At 44.9% G+C, this 24,643-nt stretch overlaps 1 protein-coding gene across 2 annotated transcripts in view; it reads right to left on the bottom strand.

Moving 5' to 3' along the window:
- Positions 1-917: 917 nt before the first annotated feature.
- epas1b (endothelial PAS domain protein 1b) overlaps positions 918-24,643 on the bottom strand; it is a 54,728-nt gene continuing 31,002 nt past the window's right edge. For both annotated transcript variants that reach the window (XM_029685328.2, XM_029685329.2), the window contains exons 3-16: positions 20,512-20,660; positions 19,744-19,828; positions 18,399-18,511; positions 18,006-18,208; positions 13,460-13,566; positions 10,401-10,548; positions 9,869-10,077; positions 9,080-9,297; positions 8,494-8,607; positions 7,478-7,956; positions 7,261-7,357; positions 7,047-7,149; positions 6,742-6,909; positions 918-6,395 (exon numbers count right to left, since the gene is read on the bottom strand). In XM_029685328.2, the coding sequence (XP_029541188.2) occupies positions 6,244-6,395; positions 6,742-6,909; positions 7,047-7,149; positions 7,261-7,357; positions 7,478-7,956; positions 8,494-8,607; positions 9,080-9,297; positions 9,869-10,077; positions 10,401-10,548; positions 13,460-13,566; positions 18,006-18,208; positions 18,399-18,511; positions 19,744-19,828; positions 20,512-20,660 (2,345 nt within the window). In that variant the 3' untranslated portion in view covers positions 918-6,243. The remainder of the gene's footprint in view (positions 6,396-6,741; positions 6,910-7,046; positions 7,150-7,260; positions 7,358-7,477; positions 7,957-8,493; positions 8,608-9,079; positions 9,298-9,868; positions 10,078-10,400; positions 10,549-13,459; positions 13,567-18,005; positions 18,209-18,398; positions 18,512-19,743; positions 19,829-20,511; positions 20,661-24,643) is intronic.

Genomic DNA, 24,643 nt, shown 5'->3' with positions numbered 1-24,643 from the left:
GTGTCAGAAAGTGAATGTGACTGGGAGCAGTGTTGTTATTATTCCCAGGGAGTGAACTCACGCTAACCCTGCCACAGCAGGCACTTGTCAGAGTTGACTGCAATGTGTGTTTGTCTAGGACAAAAGTAAGAACCACTGTATGAGAGTGGCACTTTTAATATGACTGTATTATATGAGATTTAAAAGATGCAGATAAACCCGACTAAAGAAAACAGAAGACAGCTGGCTTGCAGGAAGCATAACTTACAACAGAACAGGTGATAGATATGAATATAGATATAAAAAGCTAGTTAATAGCCCATGTCAACTGTGATGGAGTGCCTTTGGAATGTTCTTTCACAGTTTCATAAGACACTACTCAAATATCAATAGATCTTCATATCTATGTAGAAGGGAGAGTGTTTTCATAAAGCACTGGATGACAGTCATTATGACGTTCCTGTCTTTTGTGAATAGGAATTTAATTTTAGAATGTTGGCGGGTCCATTGGAAGTTGTGCATTATAATGCATTAGGCATACAGTATATCATAAGGCATTGTAAATGTGCTTATAATGCATTATGAAGGCTGTATAGGAAGTGTTAATATTTTTTATTTTTGCACTGACTCTATGCACACACACACACACACATACCTAATTTGCTCAGACGTGACACACACATTCATACTGACTCTATACACACACACACACACACACACACACACACACACACACACACACACACACACACACACACACACACACACACACACACACTACTCTGTTTATCATATATCCTGATACCTACATGTAGTCATCTTACCCCTATACATATCTACCTCCACCACTCCAGTATCCCTGCACATTGTTAATATGGTACTGGAACTGACCTGTGACAATAAAACAATGAAACATGTATCACATCACAAACGGCAGGTAAGATCAGTACGCTTTAATAAGATATCAGTGCAGAAATACGTCTTCTTATTGGGTTCAGTTCCCCATACAGTAATAACAAAAATAATAACAATATAATAATGTCAATATGAATTCAATATAAATCATAGGATCATCTAAAACAGTGGTTCCCAACCAGGGGTACTAGGACTCCTGGGGGTACTTGGCGTATCCACAGGGTTACTGGTCAAATGCACATGAGACCATAGGGTTACTGGTCAAATGCACATGAGACCATAGGCTTACTGGTAAAATGCACATGAGACCATAGGCTTACTGGTCAAATGCACATGAGACCATAGGGTTACTGGTCAAATGCACATGAGACCATAGGCTTACTGGTAAAATGCACATGAGACCATAGGCTTACTGGTCAAATGCACATGAGACCATAGGGTTACTGGTCAAATGCACATGAGACCATAGGCTTACTGGTAAAATGCACATGAGACCATAGGCTTACTGGTAAAATGCACATGAGACCATAGGGTTACTGGTCAAATGCACATGAGACCATAGGCTTACTGGTAAAATGCACATGAGACCATAGGCTTACTGGTAAAATGCACATGAGACCATAGGCTTACTGGTAAAATGCACATGAGACCATAGGGTTACTGGTCAAATGCACATGAGACCATAGGCTTACTGGTAAAATGCACATGAGACCATAGGGTTACTGGTCAAATGCACATGAGACCATAGGGTTACTGGTAAAATGCACATGAGACCACAGGGTTACTGGTAAAATGCACATGAGACCATAGGGTTACTGGTCAAATGCACATGAGACCATAGGGTTACTGGTCAAATGCACATGAGACCATAGGGTTACTGGTCAAATGCACATGAGGGGGTACTTCAGTGTTACTCCGGGCAGAGCAAAATTCAGTTGGTGGTACGGTAACCAAAAAAGGTTGGAAACCACTGATCTAAAATAACTATAAGACATCCACAAATGTAATGGATAAAAGCAGAACATATCCCAAGGAAAAAACAACCCTCATTATATTTAGTAGCCTAGAATGCTGATATTGTCTTTAAAGAGGACGAGAACTGAGATTGTTCAATTATTCATATTTGTATGTTTACTTTTTGGGCCCTTCAAGTGTCACAGTAGCTACAGCTAGGACTGGTGGATAGCCTTCCTTCTGCAGTTACCATTTTGGGACTTCCCTCTAGCCTACTCATTTCACATACAGGAGCACAATTTAGGCCACACCCCATCTGCAGTTCCATCTGACATCCCAGACTCCTCTCCGTCAGGAACAGGAGCGGGGTCAGCCTCCTCTCCATCAGGAACAGGAGCGCGGCCAGCCTCCTCTCCGTCAGGAACAGAAGCGCGGCCAGCCTCCTCTCCGTCAGGAACAGGAGCACGGCCAGCCTCCTCTCCATCAGGAACAGGAGTGTGGCCCGCCTCCTCTCCATCAGGAACAGGAGCGCGGCCAGTGAGGCAGAGAACTTAATCTCTATCTAACTTTGGTTTTCTTCTAATGCTTAGAATTCAAGTAATAACGAGACATTTAATCTCATATAAGTTTAATATAACAAATGCAAAGCATGGGACTTTTGCTTGCTTTTACATGTTAAATACTGCATATCTGGGGGCTTTAGACAGCGCATATAGGGACCAAAACCAGATACTTGTCAGCTAACAGAGTGGTCTGATCTAACTATCTGTAATTTGTCATTGTTCCCACAAAATAAATAAACACATACAATTATACATCCTAACATTTTATCCTTGTGTGTAATTTATCTGGGATGTGGGTAATTTGAGGAAACGTCCCACATTCCATTCACTTTGGCTCAACGAAAACAAGGAGCATATTTTCTCATGTCTTTGGAGGAACTCACTGTGTCGATATATTTCCATTAACAGTGGAAGCAATGTTTTGTCTTTGTTAGAATGCACTAGAGTTGACAAGGTGGCTAAACTTGGCAGGGATGTACCTTAAAATGAACGTGGGAGGGAAAGAGAAAGAGCGAGAGGGATGAGAGAGGGGGGGGGGGGGGGAAGAGCGAGAGAGCGAGACCGAGAGAGAGAGATGAGCTGACTACTGAGTGAAGTAGCGTGTGAAGAGATCAGTGCATCAGTGGGCAGGCTGAGCAGGATGTATCCCTCTCTGTCAGTCACAGTTCAGGTACCACAGTCCCTCTCTATCTGTCCCTCAGTTCTCCATCTCACTTCTATCTCCGTCTCTGTCTCATAGCTCTATCACCACCTGCATCTGTTTCAACAGGTTTCAACAGGTATCTGCCGCCCATTGCTCTAAGTCTATATTTAACTATTGCGCCATCTAACCCAGAAATAATCTTAGATTCAACCGTTTAAATTTTGAGATTTTTGTATTGACAAAACATGTTCTGCCAAGCTGTCAAGGGAAGTGCCTGAGTATTTGATATTGACCATTGGTCTTTAAAGTGTTTAGTGTATCACCCTCACTAATTTAACACCATCTACACCACATTACAGCCTCTGGTTTCTTATTAACAACCTAAACCTGCAATAAATCAACACAGTGCCAGACACATAGGTCGACGTGCTGAATCTGATTCTTTATCTTTCTAGAATTCTCTCCTTTAGAGCGTCTCTCTGTTTGGACTGGACTTCTAATTACATCTACTCAACATACTGGATCTGACACTAGAGCTCTCCAAGCTAAACATCTGGATTTGTATAGGCTAGTGTAGTTTTATTGGACAATCTACTGTACGTCTACGTCTACAATCTGTGCATTTGAAGGGCATAACACTGGGCTGAATCAACATTGAGACAACCTTAAGGCAATGTTAAGGCACATCATGTCTGTTATGAATCACCTTTAAAGACAATCTCAGCAAGAAAAATGAACAATAACATCAAAATACAGTGTTACTGAAAGTGGATCCATGAAACATATAAAGTTGCCTCTACAAATGCAAGATGGTTATATCTATAAAGCACCATCACCTGTTTAGATACTGTTGAAAGATATTACTTTTGTGTCAATTTCTTTTGTTTACAATATTCAAAATGCTACATGTCAAAAGTGGAACTTAGAAAATGTTATCGTTTTTTCCCTCTCCATTTTCTTTTTCTTTAAAGCGCAACAACAGATCAGTACTGGCCTGCTAACAATTTCATTATACTTGTGCATACACTCTGGAAAAAACAAAAAACAAAACAGACACCAGCACTATGGAGTAACATCTAAAACACAGGAATACAATCTGCATCTACTGGGTAGATAAGACAAAGTACCAAGGCACATAAACACTAAAACACGATCTTGACATTATAGTAGAAACTTTATAGCTTCTGTCTTTACATACATATATTTGTGTACGAAGCTAAATTCAAACTTTTAAGTGGTCACCACACAAAGACAAAGACCTAAAAATGAGAATGAAATAGAAAGAAAGAGAAGGAATACAGAAAAAGAGTCTCAATGTCAATAGCGAGTTGCCATCTCTTAAACTAAGGAAGTGTTCAAATCCACAAGCGGCTCCCGGCATTATACCTAAAGGAGGACATTGCCATTGGCTACACGGAGTCGCATTAAGAGAAATCCCATGCAAACTTGTTTACAACTTGTTTACAAGTTCAAACACTGGAATGTGATATTTAATTTACACCTCGATTAGGCTGATAGAAATCCTAATTATTTAGTTTAATGATTCTCAATTTGAGTGAAATTTCTATATAGCCTAGACTTACTCATTCTGAACTTGTAATGCGAGTGGGACCGGTGTGGCTTCGTGACAATGACCACACGAGCAACCTCTCTTACTTAACAGCTGCAACACAGTTAAACCTGCGACACGGCTAAAACGCCAGCTGTGCGGGTGTTGGCTATCACTGGTTAACGCTTGATCTTAGTGAATCTAGGCCACAGGTGGCTGCTGGCACCTTTATTGGAGTGAATGGGCTCATAATAATGGTTGGAATGGAATGAATGAAATGGTATTACAGTCATTATTATGAGCCGTCCTCCCGTCACCACCCTCCTGTGATCTAGGCCAAAGTCTCTCTGATTCTGATAATATGACTTCTAATGCCATGAAAAAGGTACCAAAAATAGCACTCTCCTCCCTATGTTGGGGGCACGCTCTGATTTGACCAATCAACTTCATGGCAAGCACTGTAACTATCCAGTGAGCTCACACTGAGGGAACAATAGAAACATGCAAACAGACACCAGTGACTGAAGGAAACTAGACAGTAAGGAATGGGGAAAGGGTAGTAAAAGAACAACAAAAAAGTTTATTTAAAAAAAACCTGGGTGTTATGCTTACATTCGGTGAAGTTTAATCTGGATTTCAGACTGTTTTGTTTGTTAGTGTGTCTATGACAGCGTCGTACAGACAGACAGACAGACAGACAGACAGACAGACAGACAGACAGACAGACAGACAGACAGACAGACAGACAGACAGACAGACAGACAGACAGACAGACAGACAGACAGACAGACAGACATGGTGAAAGAAGAAAAGTAGGCTACAGATCACACAATTGGGGGGACAGAATAGAGCTTGAGAACACTGAAACAGATCAGATCGTTTAACAGAAATAGACTAATAACTAAGAATTATACACGTATATAATTTATGACGATAAAGACAACAAAAATAGAACAGAAGCCACACGTTTTTCTAATGATACATGGGGGCAGTAGGGTGGATGGATGAGGAGGAGGCAGGGTATGTGTGGCTTTGACGATAAAACAGGTTTGTATGGGGCTTGGTATGGTAGGGTGGGTGGGTGGGGCATGGTTGAGTAGTACTATGTTAGATGTGCCAGGACGTTAGGACAGGGGAAGCGGCTTGGCTGAGGTGTCAGGCAGTGTTGTAGAGATGTGTTAGTCTAGGGTGTATTGGCTAAGACTATTGGAGGGTAAGGATGGGTAGAGGTGAGGTTGGTGAGGGCTATGTCTAGGTAGGGTAAGATAAAGTACGGGAGGGGGTATATGTCTGCGTCTCGGAGGCCTGGTCCAGGGCTGGGTAGGGTAGGGTGGGTAGGTGGGGGAGTAGGGGGTGTAGTGCTGGGTCTAGGTGGCCTTGTCCAGGGAGGGTAGGGGAGTAGGGGGTGTAGGGTTGGGTCTAGGTGGCCTGGTCCAGAGGAGGGTAGGATAGGGGAGTAGGGGGTGTATGGCTGGATCTAGGTGGCCTGGTCCAGAGGAGGGTAGGGTAGGGGGGTAGGGGTGTAGAGCTGGGTCTAGATGGCCTGGTCCAGGGTAGGGTAGGGGAGTAGGGGGTGTAGGGCTGGGTCTAGGTGGCCTGGTCCAGGGTAGGGAAATGCAGTAGGGGGTGTAGGGCTGGTTCTAGGTGGCCTGGTCCAAGGCTCTCAGTAGGTCACTGCCCTGCAGCAAGTGCAGGTTGCCTTGGAGAGGGACATTGACCTCGCAGTCGTAGCGGGTGAGCTCTGGCAGACAATAGGTCTCAAAGGACGGGCCCAACAGCCGACTGGCAACCCCTACACACACAACAAACATGTAGACAGTCCATTAGTAGGGAGGAAATGGCTTTGGGGCAAAAGCCAATCAACCTTCATCTGAGGAGGACAGTCAATTGACTATGGTGCCAAGTCATGGAAAAGGACTGTGATTACAAAACCAAGGATATTATTTGTCCAAATCAATTTCTAAAAATAGATTTGAACATGTTGTTTCATCATTGCCTTTCATCATCCCCACGTGAACATTAACATATTCTCTTTGCCTCTGGCCAACTGGTTGCTACTAGTTTGACCAGTCAATCTTTTAAATGACGTACGACACATGGGAGTTGCATTAGAATGGAAATAAAAATGCCAGGCTTACCCTCTGTTTTGGGAGAGGGCAGCATACGGTATTCTCTGTAGTTGCACCACTGTTCGGGGAAGGCTTTTTTAGGTGCACTGTTTCCACATCCTGGATACTGGGACTTCCTGTGCCGTTGAAGGGGGCTGAGACACTGGTCAACACCCCCATGTATGCACATACCTTTATCTGTAAAAGAAAGAGGAAGAGAGATATTAAGATGAGTTCAATATTGCTATATTTTCTCTACTATGGTTTTTACTATAAGTGATATTTGGCATTTTGGTTTGCACACTGTATGTCCCACATTGTCCACCATCCAGTACCTGCCAGTGAGCTGGTGCTGAGAGATCTATCCAGGATGGCACAGTTTTCATTCCTCATCCTCTTCCACATCATCTCTGATGGCGTACTCAGGGTGGAGTCACCCTGATAAACGCAAAAACAGACACACATTACAGTCGAAAACTTAGTCAAAAGTCTGTAGTTTCCGCATCTAATACAACTCTCATGAAATATTTAGTGAGAGGGTATACGTACCACTGCCATTTGCGTGAAGGAGCGCTTGAAGTTGTTGGCTATGGCGATTCTAGCAGGACTCGTGTCTCTGTAGGCCTGGACAAAGTTCTCCATTGACCTGCAGAAGAACATCACATTACTTCACCATCTCTGTAGATCAACTCTAGCTCTAACAACCATCAGTACAGGAACTGAATTCAATCAGTAGGACAGACACACTGAAGGTCCACTACAGTACCTCTGCTTGTGCATCCTGTTGACCGGCATGTTCTGACATGAGTTGCTTCCGCCCATGGCGTCCACTTGTTGTTGGTAGTGTAACGGGGGATCGGGGGGCCACTGCAGGTTCTGACGTCCGCCCATGGAGGACAAAGGGGTGCTGGCTAGGGTGTGGTAGGGGGTGATCTGTGCAGGGCCTGTGTAGGGCAGAGTAGGCCTGGAGTCCATGGGGCTTATTTCACTGTGGTTGGGGCCTCTCTTGTCTCCTGGGGCCCACTTGGCGGGCTGGTAGTGGGCAGACTGTGGGGATCCCAGGGGCTGGAAGAGGCTGGCGATGTTGCTGAACCCGTTCTGTGTGGTGCGGTGTCCCATTTGGTCAGCGGCCCCCTCGGTGCCACCAGGGGCCTCTTCAGTAATGATGGGGTGGAGTTGGAAGTCTTCTCCGTCCATGGGGATGTATGGAGCCAGGGTCTCCAGATCCAAATCACTCAGGACCGACTGAGAGGGTCACATCAAATCAAACTTCTGAAGTGCATTATGACATTGCAAGACAAAAAGTGTCCAACATACAGTCAGACCAGAAAGCAACCCCATTGCACACTTTGGTTAAAGGGCAATTCCACCACTTTCAACCCCATTTTCATTATCTCCAACACAATACCAGTGTCTACATATGTTAAAACGGTACATTTCTATGTTGAGCATAAGAAATATAAAGTTGAAGTTGAAAAGATTTTAAAAAACAGTGATTTTCTAACACTGTGAGATTGGCGGTGACAATGGGATGCAAGAATACACCCTCCATCCAGCTAGAAACACAGGTTTTTTAAATCAGTTGTTCTTACTTTTAATCCCACCCTGTGATGACACAGAGAAGCATGATGTTATTTTTTATGCAGTGATGGAGATAATGCATATGAAGTTGAAAAGTGGCAGAATTGCCCTTCAAATAAATGTAAATCTAATATAATGTCTACCCTCCATCTCATGCACACTGGTTGAGTAGTGGGTCTGTGAAGTGCCAGTGAAACTGACCTGGGTGCTGCCGGGGCTCTTGGGCCCCTCTGTGTCCAGAGCAAAGAGCTTCTCAGTCAGCTCTACCTTCAGGTCACTCTCTCTCTCGCTGTAGTAATCCCCTGGGCTGCTGGGCTGTACCCACAGAGAGGAGGGAGAGTGGGAGACCAAGAGAGGGAGACCAAGAGAGAGAGAGAGAGAGAGGACATGACATGACAAAAGCTCCATTGAGCCCTGAGTAACTAGTGACCACTGCTTATTCCAACCATCCACCCCCTCCATTCTCACCACACTCTGCCCCCTGTCCCAAACACCCAGGATCCGTGCCCACACCATCACACATGCACACACGCACAAACAAGCGCACACATGGTGACAAACACACACATTGTGACACACACTTAGGCTACACACACACAAACCCGGAACACACACAAACGTACCAAAACACAATACATAAACCATGAGTCACATTCATTTGCTGTGGAAGAAAAACGGGTAATGAAGGCTTGTGCTAGCGGACATGGTGTTGGTGAATGAAATAGTAGATGACAGAAGAATGGTAGAAGAGTGAAAAAGGACACCAGGGACAGTAGCAGCTACATACCGTGGAACAACTGCTCAGGCTAGGGGGGGCAGTGCTGGGGGTGACGCTGCCTGGTGTGGGGTTCTGGGGCACTGAGAAGGTGGCAGCCATGTGGTTGGACATGTCTCCTGCCGGGCAGGGCTTGTGGGCATCACTGCCCCAGCCCTGGGGGGCCGGAGGGGGCATGGGAGACATCTTGGGGTAAAGAGGAGGATGAGGCTCCTCAAACGGTGGCCTTCCTGTAGGACACAATCATATAAACAGTAGATGGTTAATATTCCTGTTTTCATAGAACTTAGGCCATTACCTTAAACTAGAAATGGTCTAATCTTGTCCACCAGCCGGCTGTCTCTCTGTAGAACCGTCTGGTTTCACATTGCCTCAGAACCGGACTTGACTGTTCTATGGCTGGAGCGGACGAAACAACCGCTGTTTTTAATTGTCTGATCTGTCAGTCCATCACCATCTAGCTTAACTCATTGTGGACTTCAACGTGTGATCAGCATAAGTGATTTAAACAAGAAAGTGAGTTAGGAAAATCTGAAAGTACGCATTTTAGAAATAGTTTTCACATAGATGTACTTTATGCGCCAGCAATTGGAGTCTGGGGACGACGTTAGAGACGGCATAATTATAACTACATGTTTAACTACCATATCATGTGACATGGAGCATGGCATTGGGGAGATGTATTGTAGTAATGGGATGATATGGATATAGTTAGGGGGAAATGGACAGTGTAATGGAAGATATTGGTATGGTTAGGGAGACATCTAAAGAAGAATGGGAGATATTGGGGAGTGTTCTGACCAAAGTCAAGGGTGATGACGGCGTCTCCAGGTGTGGGGGCCAGCTGAGCAAGGTCTTCTGGCTCCTCTTTGAGTTTGGTGAACAGGGTCTTGATGGGCTCCGCGGCCACCGCAGCAGCACTCTGGGTGAAGAAACTGTTCATGTGGTGTGGCTTGAACAGAGACTCAGTCTGGTCCATGGAGAAGATCATGGACTTGTTCTCCACGTCACTAAAAAACACACAGAGAGACAGAGGGATACCTCGGGGATGTGTTATGTTACCACCAGATTTTAAGACTAAAATGAAGCTACTGTCATACTGTAATCTCACATTTGAACCAGCAGCCTTCCACAATCACTTTCTCCCCCCAATATTGTACATAATGGGCCAGTTTCCTGGACACAGGTTAGGCCTAGTCCTGGACTCAAAAATAATTTCAATAGAGGACCTCCAGTGAAAAAACATGCTATTTCATCCAGGAGTAGGTTTATGGTCTGAGAACCTCAGATTAATGGGCCCTATGTTCTGTTTCTGCTTGTTCTTTGACCATACCTGAGGACGTAGTTGACACAAACGATGCACTGCGGCTGGGAATTCCGGCTGTTGTAGATGACTGTGCCCTGGGTCTCAACCCACACGTAGCCTCCATGTTTGGCCAGCATACGATACTGTCCACTCACTGCCTGACCTTTACTGCACACTGTACAGAGAGAGAGAGAGAGTCAGTATAAAACTAGCTGGATGGAGGTGAAAAGAAGAGCAACTCAGAGAGCAAATAGCAGAGCAAAGAGGAGAGAAGAACGAGGGTGAAGAAGAGAGAGATTCAGGTCAGGGCAACACTAAGAGCAAGGGTGAAGAAGAGAGAGATTCAGGTCAGGGCAACACTAAGAACAAGGGTGAAGAGGAGAGAGATTCAGGTCAGGGCAACAATAAGAACAAGGGAGAAGAGGTGAGAGATTCATGCCAGGGTAACACTAAGAACGAGGGTGAAGAGGAGAGAGATTCAGGCCAGGGTAACACTAAGAACGAGGGTGAAGAGGAGAGAGATTCAGGCCAGGGCAACACTAAGAACGAGGGTGAAGAGGAGAGAGATTCAGGCCAGGGCAACACTAAGAACGAGGGTGAAGAGGAGAGAGATTCAGGCCAGGGTAACACTAAGAACGAGGGTGAAGAGGAGAGAGATTCAGGCCAGGGCAACACTAAGAACGAGGGTGAAGAGGAGAGATTCAGGCCAGGGTAACACTAAGAACGAGGGTGAAGAGAGAGATTCAGGCCAGGGTAACACTAAGAATGAGGGTGAAGAAGAGAGAAATGTAGGGGTGAGGAGAGATAGAGAGATAGATAAGTATCAGGAGAGAGAAGGAGGGGATGGCCTAGCTGCTGTCCTCAGTGTGGGTTGGCCCAGGCCCAGGACTGGCGTGGGAAAGCAGCAGGCCTGGGGTCGTAGGGTTCATCCTAGGGCAGGATTAGAGCGAGTAAATACAGACCAGAGCATTTGCTGCTCTATTGGCCAGTCACGTTGCCGCAGAGACCAGGCTCAGCCTGGCCGTCTGTGTCTCTGGGCCGGAAGGGGGCCACATAGAGAGGCTATTCTCTGGAGGAGAGGCTGGCTGCCCAGTGCATTCAGTCTGCTAGGGCTAACCACACCACTGATAGATGGATGCGGTTTCATAGACTGTAACAAGGAGCTTGGAGCTCACTTGATGTGTTGAGAGTAGAGCTACCACAACTAGGATGTAAACAAACACACACAAACATAGAGGGGTACACACACATACACACACTCCCACCACCACACAAGCCAACAGAACTGTCCCTGCTCCAGGTAGATTTGCTTTCAGCGAACAACACAACACAGACCCTGGCTTGTTTTTCTCTCCTTTTCCCCTCTCTCCTGTTACAGAGAGAGGCTTTTAATGATGTGTAAATGTCACTGGGGGACAGAAGCCATCCCACTGGAGGGCCTCATTACAGGGGCAATGTGGGACACCTGGTCCCCTGTCATCACAGACGCCCTGCGCTCCTCTTATCTCCCCCGTCACAGGTCAGCCCTAATGGGATTGAAGACATCTTAATACCGGCCCAGGTCCACAGAGCCTCACTAATGTAATAAGGCCTGTTTTGAATTATAGTCATAACTCACACATGCATCTGAAATGTAATTTGGCTGAGAGAGAGAGGGGCCTAGTGGAGTTTAGATGTGATGTGAGGGTGTTGTGTGTGAGGTGGGCTGGGGGCTGATCTCTGTGTTAGAGAAGCTGGTGGACGTCAACATGGATTGGGTTTCATCTCTGGGCTGGTAAAATCAATACATATACATAAACAGAGAAGGAGGGATAGGGATAGAAATCTACAGGGATTTGAAGACAGCCTGCTACAGTATCAAACATTTTTTTTAAAAACTGTTGTTTCGTTTAAGGCAACAATCTAAAAACGATGAAGTGGATTAATGGTTTTAATGAAATGCAGAGAAAGGGAGCTCAGTACCGGTCTCCTATAGACTGAATGAGGTGCTGCTCTGACACTGTAAAGTCTTGTGTCTTGTTCCCCCCTACACCAGTGACACCGGAGAGCTTGGGAACCAGGCCGCGGCGTCTAAGACTGGACCATCCACCCAGTTCTCTAAGAACCAGCTCTGCTAGATAATATTTCTCTCTCGCTCTCTTTTATTCTCTCTCTCTCTTTTATTCTCTCCCTCTCTCTTTTTTAGCAGGCTCACATGTTGTGGCTATTAGAGTCCCTATGTAGGAGTAATTCATTAAGTACGGGCCTAGGGCTAAGAGACTGCTTTTTCACAACAGAACTGGGGGGATAGTGTGTGTGTGTGTGCGCGTGTGCCTGCGAGCGCAATTGTATACGTACATATGTGTTAATATGTGTGTGAGTGTGTAAATGTGTGTGTAGCTAACTGAGGTTCATACAGAGCTTTACCAGGGAGAGAAGAATGAGATTTAAGGTCATCAACACATAGATGAGACATTTCCCCCCACTTCAAAATCATTCTATCTGTTGTCAGGCTTTGAGTCAAGAGTCAGCATGCTGTTTGTCATCCCTGAGTTAAGGAGTCAGCATGCTTCAGTTCGGCTGGCGGCTAGCCAAAGTCGGCTAGGCGAACTGAACGGGTGTGCTCGCATACTCCCTTATTAAAAGACCTTCGCTTGAAAAACAAGAAAAAAGCACAATAGTGCTGTTTGTCCAATTTGAGAAGTCAGAGCCATTATACACTTCTTCAAAATAGTCAGAATTAATCTAAGATAACTGTCATTCATGTTGTATTTATTTTGCTGAGGAGATCTTAGTGGCGCAATTTTACATCTAACAATAAAAAAATGTGCATGAAAACGAGTCGTCACTCATTGAATGGCGACAAAGATTTTATTGAAGAATCCCTACAGTTGACCAATCACGGATGAAGGGGCGTAGACTTTGGTGCAGAACTTCGGCTGGCCTTGAAAAAAATATGTTGTGCCCAACGGCCCGAAAAACCCTTGCCGAAGTCCAAAACGTCACAGAATGTCGTCATACTATATACACAAACTCTTCCAAAATGTTTCAGCTGGGAAGCATGCAGATGCGTTTTCAGTGTACTCAGTTTTAGTGTGGACACTCACGGTTCTGGTGGCTCTTGGTGACACTGTCAGAGTCCAAAGCGTGGTAGAACTCATAGACAGAGCGGCCCAGCAGATATTCAGGACTGTAGCCCATCAGCTCAGTGACTCTGCAACACACAGAAATACAGACACCCGTTAACACTGTTCTGTCTCGCTTTTTCCTCCTCTATTTGTCTCTCTCTCTGTCTCTTGCAGACATTCACGCACACACAGTGTTGGAGAAACTACTCTAGTTTACCAAGCTACCAAGTACTTCACACTGGAAGGAGTTTAGCTACAGTAAAGCTACCCTTAAGAAATGAATGAATGAAGTTACTTTGAAAAGTAGTTAACTACATCACAACGACTTAGTGATAAATTATCATATCTTCTATCTGAAATGTCATAGACAAAAAATTGCAAGAACAGATTACTCTGGAGTCAGATGTTAACAGAATGTCATTTAATTTCTATTAAACACAAGAAGTGTGTTTGAAGTGAGAATTAGGTAGATCTGATGCCAAAAAAGAAAGAAAAAGATTGCCTACTTCACCCATATTTTATAGTGTGTAGTTACAGTATTTGAATTTAGTTCATCCAATGGGGAGGACGGACTCGTGGTAAGAGCTGGAGCGGAATCGTGGAATGGTCTTAAATACATAAAACACATGGTTTGATGCCATTCCATTCACGTAGCTCCTTCCCCCAGCAGCCTCCACTGATATACATTCACGCTACATACACATCATGACTGCTGCTACTAGACTTGTACTATCGCTAAATACTGCACTAATTAAGCACTTGCTCTCCAATTCCCCCCTTCCTGACACACGTATAAATATTGAACTTCTCACCCTCAAACACATTGAGAGCATCATGTGCAATTCATGAACCCTGGATGAAAATATATATTTAGATAAGTCCCGAAAGAGCATGGCATATTTCCGCTCTTACAGGCCCTTTGCCAGCAGATAAGACCTTGATTTTGTGAAATAGGAGAGACACCTTCTCTCCCTCTCCAGGCAGATCTCTAGTGGAAAAACTGTCTTTCATTCACAACTGAACTCTCACCTCTGACATAAAGTCCATTGACTCTCTTGTGATCTGATCTGTCAAGCGGTAATCTGTTTTACCCTTCATCCTTTTAGTTTGAGCTGTCTGGGCCAAACGTGATGTTCTGTTCAAGCCAAACTGTCTCAATCTCTTTTTCTCACTCTCTATTTTCCATGTTCTACTGTCTAACGCTTTCTCTCCCTCTCTCCTCTACCACAGCAGGAGTAAGGATGGTAAGTGGGGAATGGTCAATGGGCATAGGAATTCTAGATCTTTATGGTCCATTGATCGCTGTGGGGCTGGGGACGTTCCATTCCATTCATATTTTGGGAAATGGAGTAAAAGCATTGGAAACTCTGATATCGGATTCCAAAAGCTCGATTGTGGAGGTTATAGGTCATCGACATGGTGGTTACACCAAACTTCAGTATTTCCCTGTACTGTAGGAGAACTGTACCTCCTTGTCTAATCTAGTGGTTTTGAGTCACTGCACTCAGGTCACTAATCTACAAGGTCCTGTAGCTCAGTTGGTAGAACAAGGCGCTTGCAACGTCAGGATAGTGGGTTAGATTCCCGGGACCACCCGTATGTAAAATGTATGCACATATGACTGTAAGTTGATTTGGATAAAAGCATGTGCTAAATGGCATAAATTACAATGCTTGTGGGGATTATTATTTATTTGTGAACTACTCTGAGTATACAAAACATTAGGAACACCTGCTCTTTCCATCACCAGGTGAATCCAGGTGAAAGCTATGAACCCATATTGATGTCACTTGTTAAATCCACTTCAAATCAGTGTAGATGAAGGGGAGGAGACAGGTTAAAGGAGGGTTTTTAAGCCTTGAGACATTCAGAGGGTGAATACAAAATACTTTAGCGCGTTTGAACGAGGTATGATAGTAGGTGCCAGGTGCACCGGTTTGAGCATGTCAAGATCTGTAATGCTGCTGGGTTTTTCACGCTCAACAATTTCCTGTGTGTATCAAGAATGGTCCAACACTCAAAGGACATCCAGCCAACTTGACACAACTATGGAAAGCATTGGAGTCAACCTGGGCCAGAATCCCTGTGGAATGCTTTCCACACCTTGTAGAGTCCATGCCCTGATGAATCGAGGCTGTTCTGATGGCAAAAGGAGGTGCAACTCAATATTAGGAAGGTGTTCCTAATGTTTTGTACACTCAGTGTGTTAGACAAAGGCCCTCTCTTAGTGGTCCTGGGCTCTTGTCCTGTTGTTATGTAACCCCTGACAGCTGCACCCGGAGGGTTTGTGATGGAGGGAGGAGGTGGGGGGATCTTTGAAGGCCTCTCTATTCTAAACCCATTTCACTAATCACTTCCTGTGGATGAGTTGCAACCAGAGGGGCGTCAGTCAGCTAGCAATCCAGCCAACCAACCAGTCAGCCAGACAGCCAGTCTGCCAGCCAGCTAGCCAACCACGAGCACAGATAAGTCCTCCCTCACTTCATCATACCCACACATAGGTTGTGTTGTTTATGCGATTGAGTGATTTGTGTTTTTACCTCTGAGGGATGTGGGTTTAGGTGTTAAGTACAATAGAGAGCTCTAAACTCTCCCAATGATGCCTGCATAATCTTCAAAAAGATGAAGGGGGATTGGTTTGTGTTTTTACAGATCAGCCGGTGGACCTCAATCATAGGTACTTAATTATAAAATCAGAGAAATGTCTTAAAAAGGTAAAACAATGATGCAGACCCTGGATTAATACGTAGTTTCCATGTTGAAATAGCCACAATAATGATGATTGGAAGCTTATGTGCCAAGTCGCCTCAATCATGAAACTTTTCTCTTAGCCTTGCAGGTGCAATGGGTCAAAATATTCTGACCCAAGCTAGAAGGAATGTTTTGAATGTTGAAGTTTAAATCAACATTACATAAACATTTCTGAGTTCTTTCTCTTATTTTCAGCCTTTCTCCTCTCCTAGGGGGGCGTCCTAAAGCAACCCGTGGCGTGCCAGGTGGGAGCACTGACCAGGACCACTAATGAGCATAATGACGTGCGCCAGGCATCATGGGCCCTCACCTCATTTGCGTAATTGGAGACGATTTGTGCAACGATTAAATTTAACAAAATGCTACAAAAGTAAAACGGGCCTCTTGTTCGCAGGAAGGTACCCGCTGTTCTCAAAAGGAACCTTTTGTCTTTGCATGAGCGCTTGATCAGATTACAGAAAAACCCGACCGGTGTGGTTTCAAGCAGCGAGGAGGATGGAATGTTTTTCTCTGCCGGTGAGACCAGTTTTGGCTGAAAGATGGCCGCTGTGTCTGTGATGCAGTTGGCCCAGAGGGAACAGCAGACACTCCTAACAGGGACATCAATCATAACGGAAACATGGCAGTAGGACCTGGACTTGTCACTAGTGTCAGAGTTGTCACGGTGACATGGTTCCATGGTTGGCGTGGTGATAGGCACACAGCGCTCTCTTTGTGTGAAACGCCCTGAGAACATGTTGTGGGTAACTTCTGGCGCTCATTGAAGATGCCGTGCGGGAGGCGTATTTACGTGTCGTTCTTAATGTTTTTTCCTATCTGGTCCTGCCAAATCAAACTCCTTCAGTCAGTATATCATTACCCCCAGCCTGTTTGCATGCTTGTGTGTGTTTGTGTATTTTTGCATAATTTGTTGTTCAGTGACAGCACCTGATTTGGAGTTTTACCAGAGTTTTACCAGTCACTGCAGCTGCTGCTTCTCTTGCCCAGGACCTACACTTTAAATGTGTGTGTATGTGTGAGTTGTACTCTATGTATGAGAATGAAATGGGTACATCATTTATGTATGAGTATGTATTTTAGTCTGTGACTATGCATATATAGAGAGTGAGTGTATGCCTGTGTGTGAGTATGTGATATGGTTTGTGTGTGTGTTCCCTGTTGCTATAGTACAGTAAGTTAACTTTGTGTCCCTGCTGGGTGTGAGTGTGTGTGAGCGTGTATGTATCTGACAGTGTGTGTGTGTGTGTGTGTGAGCGTGTATGTATCTGACAGTGTGTGTGTGTGTGTGTGTGTGTGTGTGTGAGCGTGTATGTATCTGACAGTGTGTGTGTGTGTGTGTGTGAGCGTGTATGTATCTGACAGTGTGTGTGTGTGTGTGTGTGTGTGTGTGAGCGTGTATGTATCTGACAGTGTGTGTGTGTGTGTGTGTGTGTGTGTGTGTGTGTGTGTGTGTGAGCGTGTATGTATCTGACAGTGTGTGTGTGTATGTGTGTGTGTGTGTGTGTGTGTGTGTGTGTGTGTGTGTGTGTGTGTGTGTGTGTGTGTGTGTGTGTGTGTGTGTGTGTGTGTGTGTGTGTGTGTATCTGACAGTGTATGTGTCTGACAGTGTGTGTGTGTGTGTGTGTGTGTGTGTGTGTGTGTGTGTGTGTGTGTGTGTGTGTGTGTGTATGTATGTATCTGACAGTGTGTGTGTGTGTGTGTGTGTGTGAGCGTGTATGTATCTGACAGTGTGTGTGTGTGTGTGAGCGTGTATGTATCTGACAGTGTGCGTTACCTGTCGTCGCAGTAGGTGAACTTCATGTCCATGCTGTGGCGGCTCAGGAAGGTCTTGCTGTCCAGGGGCGTGTCGATGTTGGAGGGGTGGGGGATGGGCTCACACATCATCACCAGGCAGGTGAGAGGAGGCTCCTTGAACCCACACAGCCCATGAGGGGCGCAACTGCTGTACACCTTCAGGTGGCCAGTGCAGTGCAGAACCTAGGAAAGCAGAGGAGACACACATATCAATAATATTCTATATAAAAACGATTAGATGCAACGTCTGATGTCACGCCTCAGGATATCATCTCATTGATTCAGTGCGGTCCTATTCTAAATAAACAACATGTGTTGTTCATGAGTAGTGATGGCAGTGATCTTGTGTCTTCTGTTAGTTCCATGTACTCACTTTCCAGCTGGCTGATTTCAGGTTGACAGTGCGTCCACGGTTTGTCACTGTGCACTTCATCCTCATGAAGAAGTCTCTCTCAGTGCTCAAGGCTTTCCCCTTCTTCCCAGTGCCTGTGAAGAGACATACAAAGATAATTATTGTGGGTTAGCGTTCAAGAATGTGACATTTTCACCTTAATTTTCCAGTCACATGCTTGTGAGATTAAAGTTTGTGTGAGGTGAAGGTTTCAGTTTCTTTACACTCCTCTCTTTACCACCAATGTGAACACAAGCACTGTCCTGTGTTTCTGGAGTAACCCCTTGCATACCTGGATCAGCAACTCAGTCCAAAACGGCTGATCATGAAAGCTGTTAGTGGTGACAGCATCCCTACATTGTAGCACATTCACCACAGAGTGGCTGCAGCCGAGCTGTTAAACCACAAGGCCAGAGTTCAGCCCTGGGTGGAGTTCTTCAGACACTGGCTGCTAGCCGTGGTGCAAGGCAGAGACTTGTGGGTACAGCTGATAAGGACTGTTAAAGGGGGGCACCATGAGGGGGGTGGCGCCAGGGAAAGGCCTGGCATGGATTGCAGTGTGTGTGGACACAACAGCAGCGCACGCTCGTCTACCAGCCTTTCCACCCTCCTCTGGCCCCTCCTCTATCAACAGTCCCAGGAAGGGGCCCTAGGAGTCGGCCTACTAGGTCCCTGGTCTGATCACCATGGTGTGGCCCACCCCGGAGCGAGAGAAATGGATTCAATAACAAAAAAAACAGAACAGCAGAACACGGGGAGATTAGAGGGGAACTGGGGAGAGACGCAGGGAAAGGGCCAGTGTGTCCAGAATATTATTTCTACCATCATTACAGTATTTTCTCTTGGCATGGCACACAAGACATGGCCGAGATAGCTGTTATTTTAGTGTTATTAAGTAATTATATAGCAGTTTATTGTCCAACAGCAAGTGTTCATATGGTAGTGGAGTAGTGTTTATAGCCTGGAACATGAAGTTATGTTAACTATTCATTGTGTGTGTGCAATTTTACAACTTCTGATTAACACAATAGGCTAAGGCTGCTATAGAGAACACAGTGTGTGTGTGCGTCCGCCCAGAGACAGTATGGCATTCCATCCTGCCTATCTCAGAGAGCCACTGTGATCCGCTCCTCTCTCCTTTCTTCCTCTCCTCTCGTATCAGTCCAAGGCCCTTGTCCCAGCACACATTCACCAAGCACACTTTTCTAGCTCTCTGTTGGCGAGCTATAGATTCCACTCTACACGGTCTCTGCATGTTTTGGTATGTGCACGTGCTAATTAAACGACAGTTACGAACACACTCTTTCACATGAACAGAAACACGTACCATTTTTCAGACTCAGGTTCTCGCGAATCTCATCGTGGTCGCAGGGGTGGGTGAAGTCAAAGATGCTTTGTCCAGTCAACTCTACCTGTAGACACACACATATGGTGTCACGTCAGCAAGGACACAGACAGTGACAACCATTTGTTACATTGCCAAAGAGACTAGTAACACCAACATTCAGCATTCAGTCACAGTAAAGAGGTTATGAAGACTCTGGCTCTCTGAGAGCATTGGTTATAAGAGACATTAGCTGTAAGAAATATAGGAGGTAAAACTGATAGTGTAAAAAGTGGTAGAGGGCCTTCTGTCCTACATAGCTAGGTAGTGCCAAACAGGCCTCTGACAGGGCTGACATTTCACACGGCTATGAGAGACATCACCAGCTACAGCCCATCTCTGTGTGTCTGTCTGTCTGCCTTCCTGTCTGTCTGTCTGCCTTCCTGTCTGTCTGTCTGTTTTTCTGCCTGCCTGTCTGTCTTTCTGCCTTCCTGTCTGTCTTTCTGTCTTTCTGCCTGTCTCCAGGGAGAGAGTACTGGATGCATTGTACATAACAAACAACCTGATTATGTATGATGTTTCAATCATGTAATGTTTCTGCTCACCTGTCTGTCTTTATGCCTGCCTGTCTGTCTTTCTGCCTTCCTGTCTGTCTTTCTGCCTGTCTGTCTGTCTGTCTGCCTGTCTCCAGGGAGAGAGTACTGGATGCATTGTACATAACAAACAACCTGATTATGTATGATGTTTCAATCATGTAATGTTTCTGCTCACCTGTGTTAAGCCCATGAACTTGTTGATGTTTTCTGAGAGGAAGATCATGTCGCCGTCTGATGTAACCACAGTGACAAACCCCTCCAGTGACTTCAAATACATACTGTCCGTCTGTCTGTCCTCCTCAGTCTCTGCACCGTTGGAGCAGCCTTTGGGAAAACACTCACGTCAGATGTGCAACATTATATAATTGTGTGTGTGTACGTGTGTGTGTTCGGCACAAGTTTGTCTCATTGTGAATGGCGACAGCTAGTCTTACTGAGGTCCGACACATAACAAAAAATACATACAGACTAAATACTTTACACCGAACAAAAAAATAAAACGCAACATGTAAAGTTTTGGTCCCATGTTTAATGAGCTGACATAAAAGATCCCAGAAATGTTCCAGATGTACTAAAAGCGTGTTTCTCTCAAATGTTGGGCACAAATTTGTTTACGTCCTTGTTAGTGAGAATTTCTACTTTGCCAAGATAATCCATCCACCCGACACGTGTGGCATATCATGAAGCTGATTAAACAGCTGGATCATTACACAGGTGCACCTTGCGCTGGGGACAATAAAATGTGCAGTTGTGTCACACAACACAACGCCAAAGATGTCTCAAGTTGAGGGAGCGTGCTATTGGCATGCTGACTACAGGAATTGAATGTTAATTTCTCTACCATAAGCCGCCTCCAACATCGTTTTAGAGAATTTGGCAATACGTCCAATCGGCCTCATAACCGCAGAGCATGTGTATGGCGTCATGTGGGCGAGCGGTTTGCTGATGTCAACGTTGTGAACAGAGTGCCTAATGGTGGGGGTGGGGTTATGGTATGGGCAGGCATAAGCTACAGACAACAAACACAATTGCATTTAAATGGCAATTTAAATGCACAGAAATACCTTGATGAGATTCTGAGTTCCATTGTGATGCCCATTTCTTTTAAGGTATCTGTGACAAACAGATGCTTATCTATATACCCAGTCATTTGAAATCCATAGATTAGGGCCTAATGAATTTATTTCAATTGACTGATGTCCTCATATGAACTGTAACTCAATAAAATCTTTGAAATTGTTGCGTTTATCTTTTTGTTCAGTATATATACATTTATAAACATTGACATGTAGTATGTGTGTGTGTGTGCATTTATCAGTTACACATACTCAGTACATACACACAACAAGTAGGTCACACAGGGGAGAGGCATTGTGCCATGTGGTGTTGCTTTATTTGTTTTTTGAAACCAGGTTTACTGTTCACTTGCGCTATATGAGATGGAAGGGAATTCCATGCAATCAAGGCTCTGCATAATACTCTGTTTTCTTCAATTTGTTCTGGACCTGTTTGTGTGTGTGTGTGTCAAGCTTGTTTTCCTTCTTGAAGCCCTGGCCCATGTCCAAAACAAACCAGAACAACTTCATCCTGCATCTCTGAACACTCCCAAATCCCCTGACCTTCCCTTGGTCGCTTCCCTCACACACACACACACACACACACACACACACACACACACACACACACACACACACACACACACACACACACACACACACACACACACACACACACACACACACACACACACACACACACACTTGAGAAAGGCTGTTGCTTTAACAGTGTCCATCTTAAGGCACACACTAATGAGTTAGCCTTAACCTTGAGACAAACATTCCCAGCACACTGAAAGTCACTGTGTAACGTACAATACATACTGCACAGTATTTGTATATTGTTGTTTTTTAAAGTTGACTGAGAACACATTCTCATTTACAGCAACGACCTGGGGAATAGTTACAAGGGAGAGGAGGGGGGTTGAATAAGCCAATTGGAAGCTCAGTATCCAAGATGTTGTAGCTAAATCTAATGAAACCCACCCACCCCCCAAAAATCTCTGCAGTCTGCACCACGTTACTTGAAGCCAAGTGAGAAAATGTAGATAAAGTTAATCTGGCATGGGCTCAAAAGGGAGGCAGCAGAGCGACTACAGAGTCCCAGTGAACAAAACGTGGCTCCATGCTGGGGGTCGGAAGCTTGTGATTCCTCCAGTGTGCTTCCCTTAGATAAGAGCTGTTCTCAAGGCCTACGGGGGGCCAAGAAGGCCTGGGCCTGGATTTGGGATTTTGGCCCAGCCCAGAGAATGTAGCCCCAGGGGAGCAACGACTTTCTCAAGGGTCTTCGGCTGATGGGAGACTCAACTCTACAGGACCACCTTTTAGCCTGAACACTTGATTTTTGCATCTGTAGTTTCCTTCTCTACAATTTTGAGTCATGGTTAAATGAGGTAATAGGTACAGTATGTTAACATCAAACTACTACAGGACTACAAAAGCTTCAACAAAAGCATAGATTATAAAACAGGTCACAGGATGCCATGTCTTGCATCATTTCCTGTAGTGTCTGTACTGTATCCTACTGATCTGAACTCAGAGGACTTTCCTGTTGAACGTTACATTTTACCCCATCTCAGCTCAGTGCAAATGCAACAAATTCAACATAGTTTAAAACGCGGTCTGATGCTGTTCTCAGATAAACATAGTTTAAAACGCGGTCTGATGCTGTTCTCAGATGGAAATCAACATAGTTTAAAATGCGGTCTGATGCTGTTCTCAGATGGAAATCAACATAGTTTAAAACGCGGTCTGATGCTGTTCTCAGATGGAAATCAACATAGTTTAAAATGCGGTCTGATGCTGTTCTCAGATGGAAATCAACATAGTTTAAAACGCGGTCTGATGCTGTTCTCAGATGGAAATCAACATAGTTTAAAATGCGGTCTGATGCTGTTCTCAGATGGAAATCAACATAGTTTAAAACGCGGTCTGATGCTGTTCTCAGATGGAAATCAACATAGTTTAAAACGCGGTCTGATGCTGTTCTCAGATGGAAATAAACATAGTTCGTATTCTGAGTAAGAATGATAAGGCTGGTAGTTTTAGAGGAAATGTTTAATGCACATCAAAATCAAGCTTGTCAGCAACCATAAGATTCATTGAAACTTTATCCCTGTGAATAGCTGTAATTGACTCAATCAGTCAATCATTCATTCAGTGTCATAGTGGCTGAGGGGCCAGTGTATCAGTGTCCCAGAACCACATGGGTTCTCTTATACACTGAGTATACAAAACATGACATAGACTGACCAGGTGAATCCAGGTGAAAGCTATGATCCCTTGATGATGTCACTTGTTAAATCCACTTCAATCATTGTAGATGAAGTGGTGGAGACAGGTTATATAATTTTAAAAGCCTTGAGACAATTGAGACATGGAATGTGTACAGTATGTGTGCCATTCAGAGGGTGAATGGGCAAAACAAAAGATTTGAGTGCCTTTGAATGGGGTATGGTAGTAGGTGCCAGGTGCACCACTTTATGCCAAGAACTGCAACGCTGCTGGGTTTTTCACGCTCAACAGTTTCCCGTGTGTATCAAGAATGGTCCAACACTCAAAGGATATCCAGCCAACTTGACATAATTCAATATGGGCCAGTATCCCTGTTGAACGCTTTCGACACCTTGTAGAGTCCATGCCCTAACGAATTGAGGCTGTTCTGAGGGCAAAAGGGTGGGTGGGTGAGGTGCAACTCAATAATAGGAAGGTGTTCTTAATGTTTGGTATACTCAGTGTATACGGTCACAGAGGTGTTTCCGCTGCTGCGGCAGTGTGTGTGTGCGCGTGAATGCATGGCTGTTATACAACTGTTCTGTTTTAGAGAGGCATAAAAAGGGCACTTCAACAATCTGTACGATTCTTTCTCCTTGGGAGTGACATGTGGTAGGTGTGTGTGTGTGTGTGTATGTGTGTGTGTGTGTGTGTGTGTGTGTGTGTGTGTGTGTGTGTGTGTGTGTGCGTGTAGGGGAGGTGTTGCATAGCGCCAAGGCAGGCCTGTGTTATGGCTGACTTGAGAGAGGGAGCGCCAGTCTCACAGTGGCAGAGCCAGGCCTTCCTCTGAGTGCCTTCCAATCACATTCTCCATCCCACTCCAATCAGAAGCACAGCTGTGCAGATAAGACAATCGTCTGTACCATCTCCCCTCTACAGAGCAGCGATTCTGTCCCTCGCCATCCCCTACAGTCCCTCACTGCCCAAATCCAGCCTATTCTGAACCTATACATCCCATCTCCTTTGCTCAATATCTCA

Source organism: Oncorhynchus nerka, linkage group LG16 (assembly GCF_034236695.1).
Source record: "Oncorhynchus nerka isolate Pitt River linkage group LG16, Oner_Uvic_2.0, whole genome shotgun sequence".
In the NCBI taxonomy this organism is placed as follows: Eukaryota; Metazoa; Chordata; class Actinopteri; order Salmoniformes; family Salmonidae; genus Oncorhynchus; species Oncorhynchus nerka.
The sequence above is the reverse complement of the archived record's forward strand: the minus strand, read 5'-3'. Positions and strand labels throughout refer to the sequence as shown.